The sequence below is a fragment of the Crotalus tigris genome, unplaced genomic scaffold, assembly GCF_016545835.1.
Source record: "Crotalus tigris isolate CLP2741 ecotype Arizona unplaced genomic scaffold, ASM1654583v1 scf7180000017611.44802233496:7321179, whole genome shotgun sequence".
Lineage (NCBI taxonomy): Eukaryota > Metazoa > Chordata > Lepidosauria > Squamata > Viperidae > Crotalus > Crotalus tigris.
Window position 1 is genome coordinate 1,240,140 of NW_024096511.1, and position 15,465 is coordinate 1,255,604.

General features: G+C 38.0%; 1 protein-coding gene across 8 annotated transcripts in view; it reads left to right on the forward strand.

Moving 5' to 3' along the window:
• MAP7 (microtubule associated protein 7) overlaps window positions 1–15,465 on the forward strand; it is a 103,765-nt gene that overhangs the window by 15,608 nt on the left and 72,692 nt on the right. For 2 of the 8 annotated variants that reach the window (XM_039323195.1, XM_039323248.1), the window contains exon 1: window positions 1,928–3,096. The exons of 2 other annotated variants lie outside the window; for them this stretch is intronic. In XM_039323195.1, the coding sequence (XP_039179129.1) occupies window positions 2,964–3,096 (133 nt within the window). In that variant the 5' untranslated portion in view covers window positions 1,928–2,963. Of the gene's footprint in view, window positions 1–1,914; window positions 3,097–15,465 lie in introns of those variants that run through there. 4 more of the 8 variants (XM_039323186.1, XM_039323176.1, XM_039323238.1 and 1 more) reach the window with 4 other exon arrangements.

A 15,465-nucleotide genomic window follows, 5' to 3' on the forward strand; every position in this document is an offset into this window, starting at 1 on the left:
AATTAAATCGGGCAACAATTTTCCAGTCAATGTATCTCAAGTGGACTAACTTACAGAATGGATCCAAAATCAGGGATATACGACTCCCATGGGATTGAAAATTTGACAAACTTGTATCACTTCACTGTTGCCACACCCACCGCAGTCGGTCGCAATCACACGATCATCATTTCTAGCATTCCTTGCCAGCCTACAAGGAAAGTCAGTGGGGAAGCTAGCAGGAAGTCAGAAATCACTCCTGCTCTCATTGCTTCTCCTATCCCTTGGTCATTCTGTTTCTCTATTTAGATAAGGAAATGTCTCTGAAATGATTATTCAATTGGTCATGGGTTATTTAATAAACGTTATTTTTGGCTTAGTATGATGTTGGATCCGTCCAACTGTGTTTTCATCATGCTGCAGTTCAGCAAATCACAGATCAGTGCTGCATGTGAACACAACTTAGGATAACACAGTAGGAATCTTTTGCATGGCATAGTTATCCATGTATACTTATTTGATGAACCGGGTAACACTTCTCCCAAATAGATATTTAAAGTGCCCCACACTGGAAGAGGACAGAGGAGTAACTGGGTGGGGGGCGGAGGAAATGACTTTTTTATAGCAATAGCAATAAGACTTCTCTACCACTCCATAGTGTTTTACAGCCGTTTACAGAATTAGCATATTGCCTCCAACAATCTGGGTCCTCATTTTACCAACCTTGGAAAAATGGAAGGCTGAGTCAATTTTAAGCCAGTGAGAATAGAATTGCTGACAGTCAGCAGAATCAGCTTGGAATGCTGCATTCTAACCAGGGCACCACTACAGCTCTTATCATGCAGAAAGGGTTTGGTGGAAGAATAAACATAGTCCCTGTACCTGTTGGTATCTCCTTAAAGAAGCCACAGTACAGTAGTGGCATGGTCCCAGAAAAATACACATTTGACTGAATGTGGAGATGGTGATTTGATATGACAACTCTGTTGCACCCTATCAGCATGTCCTTCACTCAGATGTATTTTTCTGACTACTGTCTGAGCCCAGAACAAGTGTCCTTTCTGTTTTATATCCAGATAACTGTACATTCCTAATACAGCCATTAGCAAGAGGTCCCCAACCTTGGCAACTTTAAGACTTGTGGACTTCAACTCCCAGAATTCCTCAGCCAGCTTGTTGCCAAGGTTGGAGACCCCTGCTTTGAAGGACATCCATGTATCATCCTTGGTCATCTTGTAATTACATGCAACATCACCACATTCTATCCATGAAAACTAACCAAAATCTCTTCTCCCATTGAAAGAATTTCTAAAGCGAATTCTCTTTCACCATATTAAATGAAAACTGGCAGCAGACATCAAGGTAGTCTTTGGGTTTTAATACTGGTCATGGCACCCAATTTCTTTAATTTTTTAAAAAAAAATGAGTGTATTTTTATTCTTACAGTTCATAATCATAAATAATTTGGCTAGTTGTCAATTCATGCCAAGCCCTGGATGGTTTATTGGTGTAAAAAAATCTGTTTTGTGGAGCCCATCCTTCCCCAAAGAATGCTCAGTGAGAACTAGAGCCTCGTGTGTTTATTATGGATACATTATGGAATACTTAAGTCTTTTTTGTTCAAGTAATTATTTGAATGGTCTTTCTCCCATTTTGAAAAAGAATAAAAATATTGCCAGTAAAACTAGATGCCTATGAAATCACAAGAAGTCAAGCTCAATTCAAATACTTTTTGCTGCTTAATTTTTTTTAATTCGATTATACTTATTTTACAGTAATGTTTTATTATTGCTTTTTTAACATTTTCATTTATAATTGGTAATGAAGATTATAACTTTTAAGCAGACAAAATCCAAACTTCAAATGCTAGTTAATAAATAAAAAACTTTTAAAGGTTTAGGAATATTACTATAAACCGCAAAGGGTGGGTTTTTTTGTATTGCAACTCACCTTCCAGGAGACGTCAGTGGCACTTTGTCCTACCTACCTACATTCATTGCTGCTGCTGTTGTCAGCACGGACCTTTGTGCTGCATTGGCCAACGTTTCCCAGATAAAGTGCCAATGTTTCACGCAAAGGGTGAATCCTTTGCTTTTCTGGCTCTTCCTTCTAACAAGGAGATACTCAAATGTGAGCATCCACTTTCTGTCCTTCACATCTGCCTTCTGTGAAGAAGTTATGTTTGAGCTGCAGAAGGTGAGCTGTCTGTGACTCTGTGAACTTACGAAGGAAAGAAAACAAACAGCCGTGTGTGTCTTTGCTTTGCTACGGCTCCTTAAGGACTGATTGGAGGGAGAAGCTGGAATCAAATCCCCCCTGACTCCTTTTGTTGGCTTCCCTTTCTTCCAATTTCTTCAGCCCATGCAGCGAGAGCATCAGCCATCCTCCAGCCAGTCTCTGAAGGGAGCTCAGCCTGCTAGGCGGTTTCAGTTGTTCAGGCCAGCTTGTTGTCTTTGCCGCTGGGAGACAGAACACACAGAGAGGACATTCCGGCAGCCTGTTTTCCTGCAGCTGAGGAGACGACATTCACGGACCTCCTTTTGATTGGGATATGTCACTGTTGTCAGGGCAACTGTTAATGGTGGCATATCGTATTTTCTTCTCTTGGGCTGTGTGCTGAATATTTCAGTAAGCAGTAGAAAGAAGATACCAGGAGGGAAAAGGTGCTGCATCAGGAAGGAAAGAAGCCCTGGGATCTGACTGAACAAGTTAAGGCTCCAAAGGGAGGACGAGGACGACAAGGAGGGGGAGGGGGAGGAGGAGGCATTCCAACCAATGGACTTTTAATTAAGCCCTTTTTATTTTTTATTTTTGTCAAGGTACAAGAAATTGTAGGCTCCTATTTGCCAAATGCACGTTGGTATCTCTCTGCTGTTTGCATTCTGCTGGGCCCTCGCAGGATCTGTTACAAATGGATCAACTGCTTTGCAGCTAGCTGGAATTGACAGATTGTAGGGGGGGGGGGAGAGAAAGGACTGGCAATAATGCCAGGTTCGGCAGCTGCTCTCCGGCAAGAGCGGCTAAAGAAGCCAGGCGTGAGGCCAAATACACCTGTTCTGTTTACCATTAATGAGGAGGACGAGCATCAAAAGAGCAATCATTCCAAGAAAGTGAAAGGTATGCATTACTTAGCCAGGCAAGTTTGGGTTATCTATAGACTACATCCAGCATTGCAATGGAGTACAGCATTTTGCTATTCTCGGTGCTTTCTCTCTCTCTCTCTCTCTCTCTCTCTCTCTCTCTCTCTTGCATTGGGTAACGTATTAAAGGTAGGCCTCTGGCTTGTTAACTGCTGCAAGTTGCATCTTGTTTTGATATTTATGACATTAATAAGCAATCTTTTAGTCATGCAGCTTATTAAAAAGAACACTGTTAAATGAGTGTTGAATTTGTTTCAATGTAGGAATAAGTACTTGTTTTATACTTTTGGCATATATTAGTAAAATGAAGGCAATAACCTGGAGAAACTGGCCTTTCGGAAAATGGAAATTTGCTCCCAGTTGTTGTATAGATTGTATTGTATGAACTACTGCATGAACGAATAATACTCAAATAATTTAAAAATTCATAAAGTCCCATATGTTGACTTTAGCAAAGTCGCTCTGCTTTGTAGTTACTTTATGTCAGGAGTCTTGACAAAATCTTGTTTCTGTAGCTGTCCTGGTTTCAATTTATCCAAGATGTTAAAAGCTTAGGTTGCTAAAACCTCAGATTACTTTGCCATCAGTTTTTCATCTTTGATTTGTAAATTGAACACTGGTTGACTTGAATATTTTTCTCTCTCTTGTGCATCCTTGTCTTTGATAAATAACTACAGATTCTAAAAACAATGAGATGGGGATAGGGAATAGCCATCAGTTTGGGTAGCATTTATGAAAAAGGAAAAGTACCATAAACTTCAGTAGCTTTGTGGACTTAGTTATTGTTTATTTTTCTTCTTCATTCAACCGGACAACTAATAGGAGTGTTTCTGGTTAATATTTACTGATTTAGATAAATGGTCATGTTTGTTTGAAAGTGACAGTTTCTTTCATATCCTGCTCTGAATCACTAACTTCCAGGAACCTAGTTTCTTTAAAACATCCATATTAAAATATTTAACAATTTATTGGGAAAAGGGTGAAAATCCTGAAGAAACTAAAATGGTTATTTGAAACAATTCCTTTCCGTAATATCTTGCTGCTGTACAATATGCTTAGGAAACAACCAGCAACTTTTGTATTTTAGTCTGTTTCCTAACCATGTTAGAATTCTACAATGTCGTAAATCAAGTCTGTGCAGGTACTGTGGGAAATGTAGACCCAGTGGGCTACTTAGCAACAAAGTCTTTGGGATCTTGTTTGGATTAGCACTTTTCTAATGTCTAGGATACAGATTCTTTTCTGGACAAACTCCATATTGGAGTGTCCATTAGACATTCAAAGTTTATTCTGCAAGATGTCCAGGAAAGGATAAATTGGATGCCAGTTGCTAATTATCCCAGACAATGGATGAGGGAACAAGAATGTTGCAAGGTAGAACACATTCCTCTTCTGTGCTGGGAAAAAAAAAGATTTATCAAGTTTCATTTGACAATCCAATGTGCTTCACAATCTCATTTTTGTTACTGCAGTATTTTTGGTATCTGCATATTTTTACTGTAATTGTGTAAAAGTGTGCTGGATCATTTTAGATCAAAACTAAAATTCAATTCATTTTGCATCTAAGTTTCAGATTACTGGGCTTGTCATTCTGTGATATGTCACTTTTTATACCTATTTTTAAATGCCCAGTAATCCATTCAGTTTTCAATCCCTCCCTTATACAAACCAACTTTAGGATTTATGGTAGTAGCTTTCAACTCCTAAAGTTGATTATATTATTTCTGAAGTCAGTAAGTAGCACACACGCAGTATCCTTGTATCCTTAACAACAATTTGAATAAGCTAATCACAAGTTTGTTTTGGCTAAGAGACTTTTAAATGATGAAAGTTGGAGAAAAACATTAAAAATTCTTACTTTCTAAATATTTCTCTGGAAGTTAATAAAAACAGCTTGCATTTTAGAATGCAGTGGCTGTATAATATGTAAGGAATATTCATTTATTTTGGATGCCATTATTTGTGACCACAAATACTGACATTTTGTCCTCCCAACGCTGCTCTGAATTAAGAGCTAGAAACACTGGAAAAAACAGCTTTCTGATGTTGAAAACAGCAAATAAAATGCAGGATGATTCCCTCATGGGACAGAGACAGAGTCTCTTCACTTCTATATTGCTGTCTGCATCTGGATGTCCAGAATAATGTTTAATACATCAAATACATCTCATTATATATTTGTTTTCCGGACATGTTTTTAATTTTTCCAAGGGTCCCTCTATAAATCTCAAAATGCCAAACGTGGCAAACAACATCATGTGCTCTATAACAAGCTTATTCTTAGCTTTTGTCATTCTTAAAAATTGTTGTTTTGAAATGGATTGTAAAGAAATTGATAGGTCGCTTAAACATGAATGAGACTTGACAAGATCTGTATGAAACAATAATATTGAATTTAATTTTATTATTTCTTTGAGATTTTTAGCACAAATATTTCTTAATTTGGCGTTGCCAGATGTTTCCAGCCACAGTCTTCATTGTGTACTTCCAGAAAGATGATACTTATTTTAATAGCTGTATATTTTGCACTTTTCATTGTTGTGAAAATGTGAAGGGGAAGATGGGTGATTGTTGCTCATCTTATGAAGCTTGACAGCTGTTTTTACTGCTCATCAGTTTTTGCATAAGTGCACCCTGGAGGATTGGATTCAGAGATTAGGAGGACAAGCGTAGCTGTGTTCATTCAATAAAATTTGCTCCCAAATTCACATGAAAAGAGATATAAATTAAAGAGCTTAACTCATGAAAGATAACTAAGAGAATCTTCTGGATATTGAAAAAGAACATAGGGAATGTTATAAATAGTTATAGAACACGCCATTGTTTCTTCAGATTCAAATGACCAGTTACCCAGCATTATGGAAGTTGGAAGCCCAGTGCATCTGGAGGGCACTAAACGGGAAAGGCCTGTTTTAATATTTTCCTTTGACTATCCTTGTTCCAATTCAGATATGGATTATGATTGTTAATGCAGATTTTGATGGCATTGTTGGAAGAGTGCCCAATTGTGCTGGCACCTTTCTTTAACCTCTGAAGGAGTTTATATATCTCTTTTCATAATCAGTTCTTATTCTGCCCTGATACACCCATTCAGACAGCATTAACTCAATTACTCATAAAGCTCTTACTGTACCTTTCTATTCTTTAAAACTTCTCCTTCCTTTCACAACAAGGCAAAACTTGTCTTTCCAGTATGGTGTTAGTGAATTGAAAGCTGCTAAAGCTTTTCTTAGCAGAAAACACAGGGCTGTTCCTAATGGCCATTTCATGACACAGGTAACTCAGGTGCCACAGCCACAAAAGCAGGCAGTGACAAATGGTTGATGTTTTCACTCCTAAATGATAACAATTAAATGATTGTACCTTATAGATACTCGTTATTATGAAGGATGTTTTTGCTCTGGATCTCTCTGGCAAAGCCTTTGAATAATCAAGTTGTACCTTTACTATGGCCTTTATGGCTGCTGGAAGTCAAAGGAATGCTTAAACAGACTTCTTTTCTTAAAAGTGGCTTTAGAATTTTGCAAAGGACATTTTAGGATTAATTAGACTGGTAAGAGAGAAAATGGTGCCAGAGCATCTTAAAAGAAAAACAAAAGCATGTAAAATTCACGCAGTGTGGATATTTACATGGGTAACTACAATTAAATCAGCGCAGGCGCAGCGCACTTTGAGTCATACTTCTAAAATGAACTTATTAAAATGGTGAAGACAGATACTATATTTTAAGGAAGTTAAAAAAGATTTGAGAACTCCATCTCCACCTTTTAAAAACAGATGTACAGGCAATCCTCGACTTACCACAGTTCACTTAGTGACCTTTCAAAGTTACAACAGCACTGAAAAAAGTGACTTACGACCGTTGCAGCATCCCTATGGTCACATGATCAAAATTCAGATGCTTGGCCATGGTCTCATATTTATGACGGTTGTATCCTGGGGTCATGTGATCAGCTTTTGCGGTCTTCTGACAAGTCAACGGGGAAGCCAGATTCACTTAGCAACCGTGTTACTGACTTAACAAATGCAACGATTCACTTAACAACTATGGCAAGAAAAGTGGTAAAACGGGGCAAACTCACTTAACAAATGTTTCACTTATTTTGGGCTAAATTGTGGTCATAACTCGAGGACTACCTGTTTTAGACTAAACTCTGGATGAAATGGTTTGAACTCAGAATAAGCCTATGTAGCAAACTTACACCCTCCAAATAATGTGCACCCATCCCACACACACCCCCAAATGTTATTGCCATTGGATTAAAATATACGTGGATTTATAAATGGTAAAAGGAAGGATGAATATAAAACATACATAGAGGATAGGCATGTTTGAGGGGAAAAAAACCCAACCACCATCAAGACAGCCTGCCTAGGGGTAAGGTAGGGCAGGATTTGTGCTGATGTAGATCCTTGGCATAAGCAACCACCTGCTCATCAGACAAATATTTCCAGGGAATTGAACTATATTCTGGTAACTCAAAGATAGTCAAGTATTATTTCCTGCACTGGGATAATTGTTCAGATCAACTGACTGCCATAACTCTTTCAAGATTGAGCTAATGCATTAATTGCTGAATTGTCTGCCAACTCCAGAAATCTACGACAGAGCAAAAATTCAGCTTGTGATGGTATCATATGAGGTGTGTCAATCTTGGTTTAAAATATAGCAGCAAACACAAATGGATGGGATCATGTCTTTTAACACTACAAATCAAGTTTTGCTGAATACGATGGAACTTTTCCTTGTGTATGATTGTATAAAATTCACGTCTAAAATGCATCTTTAGGCAAGGCTGTACATCTCAGGTTTTTTTTAAAAAAAATAAACAGCATGAAGAAAATTGACGGTAAGCAGATGTATTTTATAAACTGCATTATGCTAATATGAAGCAACAAGAGAAATGCAAAGCAAATTTGAGTAATTGGAAAATGGTATTAAGGCAAACAAGGTTGTTACAAAATAAGGACCGCAATGAGGACAGGCATATTCGATCCAGGATAGAATAAGTTATGTAATTCATGACTCATAAAGGTATTGAGTCTTTGGTTTAGCCTTCATTCTTGCAGTTGATCCATATCCGTGTTACTCATTTTCCCTTTTCTTTTGTTTGTAAACAAAGATTTGCAAGAGTCCTAGTACTGTATGTATTTCCATCTTGCAGCAGTCATAATTCAGGGCCAACAGACATGCAAATAGGTGGTTGACAGCACCTGAAAATAAAATAAATCAGAAAAGACCTCATGAGGATGCAAAGCCATCTAGTTTGTTTTCCACGCTTCATCCTTTAAGATCATGTGGATTGAGAGCTGTTAGCAAAACTTGAAAAAAAAAACATTACTCCATTTTGCAACACAAAGCTTCACCTGTCATTAAAACATAAAAACAGGGAGTTGTGTGTATTTGCAACATTGCTTCCTTTTGTGTTGGCAGAGGGAATTGTATGGTGGACCAGATTCAATGTGAATAGCATATGAACTTTACCAAACAGATCCTGAGCCATGGAAAAAAAGGAGATTGCAGCAAGAGAGAGTCAGCATTTATTTCATTATTTCTCTCGTTGCTTTGCTTCAGCATGGCATGATAGATCTTGAATTGGGCTATTTGTTTCCAAATTTCTTTTTGATTTAAGACATCTCAAGGACAAGCGAACTGTATTGAAAAGACTATGCTGACAGCATAGTTTAATTCAAAACTTATCTCAGTGACAGCTCCAAAGACTTGAGGCAGAATCTGACTAATAACAGTGCTTTATATCAAGTAGCTAAACCGCAGCAAGAAAAAGGTACACATGATACCAAAGATACCAAACTGATTTGTGCTGCACCCCAAGAATTGGAATGATTTTTCGAGGCTTTTCAAAATACTAGTTCACATATTACTCTTTTTCAAAATGTAAATAGGCCAGTCAATATGGGGGGGTGGGGAGATCCTATGCTATGAACTGAAGGTATCTATGTGCAGCTGTGACTGCAGCATTTAGAAATAGTGTTACTATCTGTCGATGTATTTTCACACATCTGTTACACAAGTGTGACCAAGGGTAATAAAATGTAGCCTTGGAAAGTTGTCAGAAACAGAGTTTAGATTAAAAAAAAGAAACTTAGGTCAGAAAGAAGAAATCCTTTCAACACAAAGCTATACCCAAAGTCAGGGTTGCAAGCTCATCTACAAAATCAGTCCATTTTACAAATAAAACAAATGAACAAAGCAAGTCATACCATGTAAAAAAGTGAGTCCTAATAAAGATGAGGAACTTTAATATTCTTCGTATTTGGGAGTGAGAGAGCCAGTGTAGTATAGTGGTTGAGACACCAGGTTAGAACTAAGGAGCATGAAGCTAGTTGAGTGATCTTGGGTCATTCAAGCCATGAGCCCTGGTGGCACAGTGATTAAAGTGCAGTATTGCAGGCAAACTCTGCCCATAACCTGGAGTTCGATCCTGGCGGGGCTCAAGATTGACTCAGCCTTCCATCTTTCCACAGTTGGTAAAGTGAGGGTCCAGATTATTTGGGGGGCAATATTCAAATAATGCTTCTTATTGTAAACTTCCCAGCACTATGAGGCAATATATAAGTCTAAATGCTATCGCTCTCTCTCAGCTCTAGGAAGGAGGCCATGACAAGCCACTTATAAAATCTCGCTGAGAAAACTGCACGGCCTGCTTCAGGCAGTCACCAAGAGTCAAAGCTCCCCCCTACACCTTTTAAGGGTTGAGTAGGAATGGCTTCACAAATTTAATAACTTTTCTAACCAGCAGCTAGATAACATTAACTCCAATGCCACTATGGATGGTCATCCATAGTGTCACTTTGACCAAGTGACAAAATTAGTGAACCAGAGGAATGCTGTGGATATAATTTACTTGGACTTCAGTAAGGCATTTGATAAAGTAGATCACAACCTACTACTTGATAAGATAGAAAAATGTGGGTTACAGGAGGATCTGGACAGATTTGAACACTGGGCGCTGCCTAACAAAATGAAATTCAATGGTGAAAAAAGTAAGATTCTACATTTAGGCAAGAAAAATAAATGTACAGGTATAGTATAGGTGGTACCTTGCTCAATAGTAGTAATTGTGAGAGGGACCTCAGAATCCTAGTGGACAATCACTTAAATATGAGCCAGCAGTGTGCTGCAGCTGCCAAAAAAGCCAACACAGTGCTAGGCTGCATTAACAGAGGGATAGAATCAAGATCACATGAAGTATTAATACCACTTTACAATGCCTTGGTAAGGTCACACATAGAATACTGCATCCAGTTTTGGTCACCATGATGTAAAAAAGATGTTGAGACTCTCGAAAGAGTACAGAGAAGAGCAACAAAGATGACTAGGGGACTGGAGGCTAAAACATATAAGGAACGGTTGCTGGAATTGGATATGTCTAGTCTAATGAAAAGAAGGACTAGGGGTGACATGATAGCAGTATTCCAATATCTCAGGGGCTGCCACAAAGAAGAGGGAGTTAAGCTTTTCTCCAAAGTGCCTGAAGGCAGGACAAGAAGCAACAAATAGAAACTAATCAAGGAGAGAAGCAACCTAGAACTGAGAAACTTTCTGACTGTTAGAACAATTAACCAGTGGAACAACCTGCCTCCAGAAGTGGTGAATACTCCAACTTTGGAAGTTTTTAAGAAGAGACTGGACAGCCATTTGTCTGAAATGATATAGGGTTTCCTGCCTGAGCAGGGGGTTGGACTAGATAACCTCCAAGGTCCCTTCCAACATCATAATCATCATCATTGTCATCATTATTTTCTTGTTTGTCTTTCTGTGTTTTATTTTTTAAAGAACCTTTTAAAGATTTCTCTCCAGGGAGGCAATTAAGCAGTGTCCTCTCTCATATTGTGCCATATTATTCATTGAATAAGAAAAGGGGACTTGGGTCAATCTTCACCTAGTGGTTGTTGTTGTTGTTGTTGTTTGTTCCACAAATGAGCAGTGATTTTCCTAATTGACTCTAGAGAGAAATGTCATCTGTTTCATGCAGTGTGGGAATGGTTAGTATTGATATCCTCCCAAGCTGTTTTGTCTGGATTAGGAAAGAGAAAAAAAAGGGGGGCGATATATGTCCATAACAGTATGTGACAAATGAAAGGTGATAAGAGTGATTGTATAGCATTACTAAATAGACAGCTAGACAGCTCACTGGGTAAATTGCTGGGGTCTCATCTGAGGATGAAGGAACTCTGCAAAAATCTTATCCTGAATTCAGCATATTTATATATGGCTTTTACGTTTTTATATCTCACTTCTACACCACCTGGGAGTGCTCTGTCAGAGAGATGGGTGGCTTCTAAATGAGACACATAAGTAAAGCCCTTCCCTCTTCACAAAGAGCTCTGAGTTCTTGATTGGGATGAGGGATCTTTATGCTCACTTTTCCCTACTCTAATTGTTGTGTCCTGAGCCTGCAAAGGCAGGCTCGGGACATTGCAACGCTCTCGGGCAGTTGCAAGCTGCCCAGGACCAGACTGGCTGGCGCCGGTGCTCGTGCGCATGCGCAAGGTGCGCATGTGCAAGGTGCGCCGCGCGCCTAAATGTTGCCTTTTGGCCCGGGGATTGTTTTTAAGAGAGGCTGAGAGGCTTGCATGCCTCAGAGTTGTAACGGGGCTACAGAACAACAATAAAGAGGCTCCTGAAACTACGAGATGCTTTGTGAGTTATTGCCATTAGCTGAGGACTCAACACTAATGCTTAAGGCTTCATGGGGGAAAGTCATGTTAGTTGAACTGTCATATGTCCAATATAGGCTCATAGTGCAAAGATAAGGTGTATGCTGAGTTGAACCCCTCCAGTATTGCTCCCACTTATGAGAAAGTATTCTTTGTATTCTCTACCACTAAATTCCAGCCTTATATATATAGCATTTTAAAGTTCTCCAGTGTGATATGCTACAAGAATAGAATAGAATAGAATAGAATAGAATAGAATAGAATAGAATAGAATAGAATAGAATAGAATAGAATAGAATAGAATTGGAAGGGACCTTGGAGGTCTTCTAGTTCAGTCAAGTAACAATACTTGAAAAACTGTTAGAAAATTCCAAGCCTTAGAAATCAACATCAAATTTAACACATTTAACACATGTCTTATCCTAAATGTTAGCCACCACCAGTACTTTTTTTTCCAATATGGCTTAGTTGCTTGGAAACATTTAAACTGAAGTTCCTGCTTTAACTGAAAACAGATAAAATCCAGCAACTAGGATGTCTTTGGATGCAAGAAAAAAAAGTCTTTCTTATGGTTTCCTGGCAGTTTTTAAAGTAGGCAATTATTTATTAGGGGCTTCCTAACAGTTTTATATTTTGAATTGATAGGATTTCTTCAACTCCTGACTCATGGGTTATTAATGCATTCTTCTTGATTCAGTTTATGTCATGGCACTACCAAGAATGCCCCCCCCCCTCTTTGTTTTAAATCAGCTTTACTGTAGAATCACTTGCGGCAAGTGACTTGTCTTAAAGTGACCAACCGTCCTCCTTTAGGGAGGACAGTCCTCCTTTTGTAAGTTCTGTCCTCCCTCAAAAAGTGTCCTCCTTCATGTCCTCCTTTTCAATATTTGAAGACTAATCTGCAGGGGTTTTTTTCCCCCTCATAGAATGCTCAGAACGGTGTTCTGGCACCTTTTTTTGATGGGTTTTGTTTTCAACTTTTGCATGAGCTGTGCTTTCGAAAGCCAATAGGAATTGCTGCTGAACGCGCCAAAACACCCGGCTGGCAAACTTTGCACATGCAAGTTGTCTGTATTATTGTTGCAATGAATAAAATGTTTTTTTTATTTTCGATATTTTTTTCTTCAATTTATTTGTGTCCTCCTTTTCATTGTAAAAAAGTTGGTCACCTTACTTGTCTACATAATTAGAAAGTCTGTAACTCTCCTGCTTGTGCAGGGAGTTGGACTGGATGACCTAAAAGGTCTCTCCCAACTCTGTTAGTCTATGTTCTATGTTCTAATAGAGGGGGAATGTTATATACTGGGATTGGTGAGGCATTGATCAGAAGGAGGTTGAAGCAACAGTTCTTTTATTGAATCAACACAGAAGCGGCTCTAACAGCCGCTTGGTTTCTATTTATACCAGAGTGCCACTAGACGGCAGCCAATGAATTCAAAGCACAATTTGCCGCCCAAAATACAAGCTTGTAACAACATACAAACAGTTAGGAATTTGATTCCAATATCTTCAGTTAACCGTTTATAATTGCCCTTTGGAAATTGGGTCAATACACAACAGGGAACAAATAACAAATTGCTTTATTCTATGCTGATATTTGATTTTTTTATCAATAGACTAGGAAAAAATCTACTCAATTCTATCTCATTATTACATAACTTTGGGATCCTGTTTGCTTGCACTATAAAGTGAACTAGATCTGATATACTGGATCATAGTAACTATCTAGAAAAGAGTTGGGCCTTTGATTTTAGGTTACGTTATGTTTTTGACTTCTTTGTCTTGGCATGAGAACATCCAGAAGCCCTTCTCAACTGGTAGAATTTAATTTATCCCATCTTTTATGGTGATGAAAGATCTAGACAGATGGTTTAGAAATCCTTTGGGATAAGATAAATATGATCAAAATAAATATTACTTTAAAGTTATAGGTCGAATATAGTTCCCATATTTTATCCCATTATATTATTTCATATAAATGTGTAGGAAAAAATTATCCCATTATATTATTTCATACAAATGTATAGGACACTGAAGAAATTTCTTTAGCAAGAGTGTTCTGAGAGATTTTTGATTGCTTGTAGAGAAAGATAGATTTAATTTTCCACCAGTTCAGGTTTATTGTAGGACATTTATCATAGCTTTGAACATTTCAGAATTTAATTCCTCTTTGAACTCAGTTTGAGAAACATTATTTTATTCCACTGTAATTGTGACTAATATTAAGATCCTTCTTTGTGTGGGGATCAATATCTGCACTTAACTCTGCAAGACTCATATGAAAACTTTGGGTTGCAGATATAATGTAGACTCATTTACTCATGAAAGCTTATGCATGGGATAGTATTGGTTTAAAAATAGCTTCTATATCAGTTATCGCTGTGTATCTTGTTTCTCTCCAACTTTTCTTTTAATACCGTATGTCACACAAGATTCTTTTGTGTTTTTGCCATAAACACTGATGTAAATTCTTTGTGTAATTGAAGTAATGAGGAAAATAAGGCACAATTGAGATTACCTGTTCAGTTTACTACAGGTGTTGAAAAAAATCAGCAGGATAAATATTTAAATATTTATAATAATAAAAATAAAGTTGGAAGGGACCTTGGAGGTCATCTAGTCCAACCCCCTGCTCAGGCAGGAAACCCTATACCATTTCGGACAAATGGCTTTCCAGTCTCTTCTTTAAAACTTCCAGTGTTGGAACATTCACCGCTTCTGGAGGCAGGTTGTTCCACTAGTTAATTGTTCTAACTATCAGGAAGTTTCTCCTTAGTTCTAGGTTGCTTTTCTCCTTGATTAGTTTCCATCCTTTGCTTCTTGTCCTGCCCTCAGGCGCTTTGGAGAATAGCTTGACTCTCTCTTCTTTGTGGCAGCCCCTGAGATATTGGAACACTGCTATCATGTCCCCATATTTTATTAGCTATCGTGGTTTTTTATTGATCAGGAAGATTATCATTTTATTACATTTCTATTCTTGATTTTGTACATCTAATCAGTTTTAAGCAGTAATAAAGCATGGAAAAAATATTCTCAAAACACTAAATATGGTTTTATATAAAATCAACTATCACATTTTTTTAGAGTTAGCTTAAAATATAAAAGACTGAAGCTTGTTTCAAAAGAAACAATTCTTCATTGCCTGCCTTTATTCTTAGAAGGATTTTGACAAGGAATTCACAACATCATACACACCATTCACAGACTACTATATATAAACAAGGAGCAAACTCAACGCTCATTAACACCAATGATTTTAACGCCTTATTGAAATAACTTTGTACTATTTTCTCACAGTATTTAAAAACAGCCTCATGTACCCAGTGAAATGTCTGCAAGCAAGTAAGCAACCAAACTCAGAAAGCACCAAGGACTCTATGCAGTTCACCCCTGAACTATATAGGTTCTATTCTATTGGAACTCACAATCATATAGCCAATTCTCAGATTCTCTTTGAGCCTTAATAGCATCTGAAATAGAAAGGTCTAAAAACATCTCAAAGGGAGGGCGAATATACTATACTACAGTACTCATATTCATATTAGTAAAGTTGGAAGGGACCTTGGAGGTCATCTAGTCCAACCCCCTGCTCGGGCAGGAAACCCTACACCATTTCGGACAAGTGGCTGTCCAGTCTCTTCTTAAAAACTTCCAGTGTTGGAGC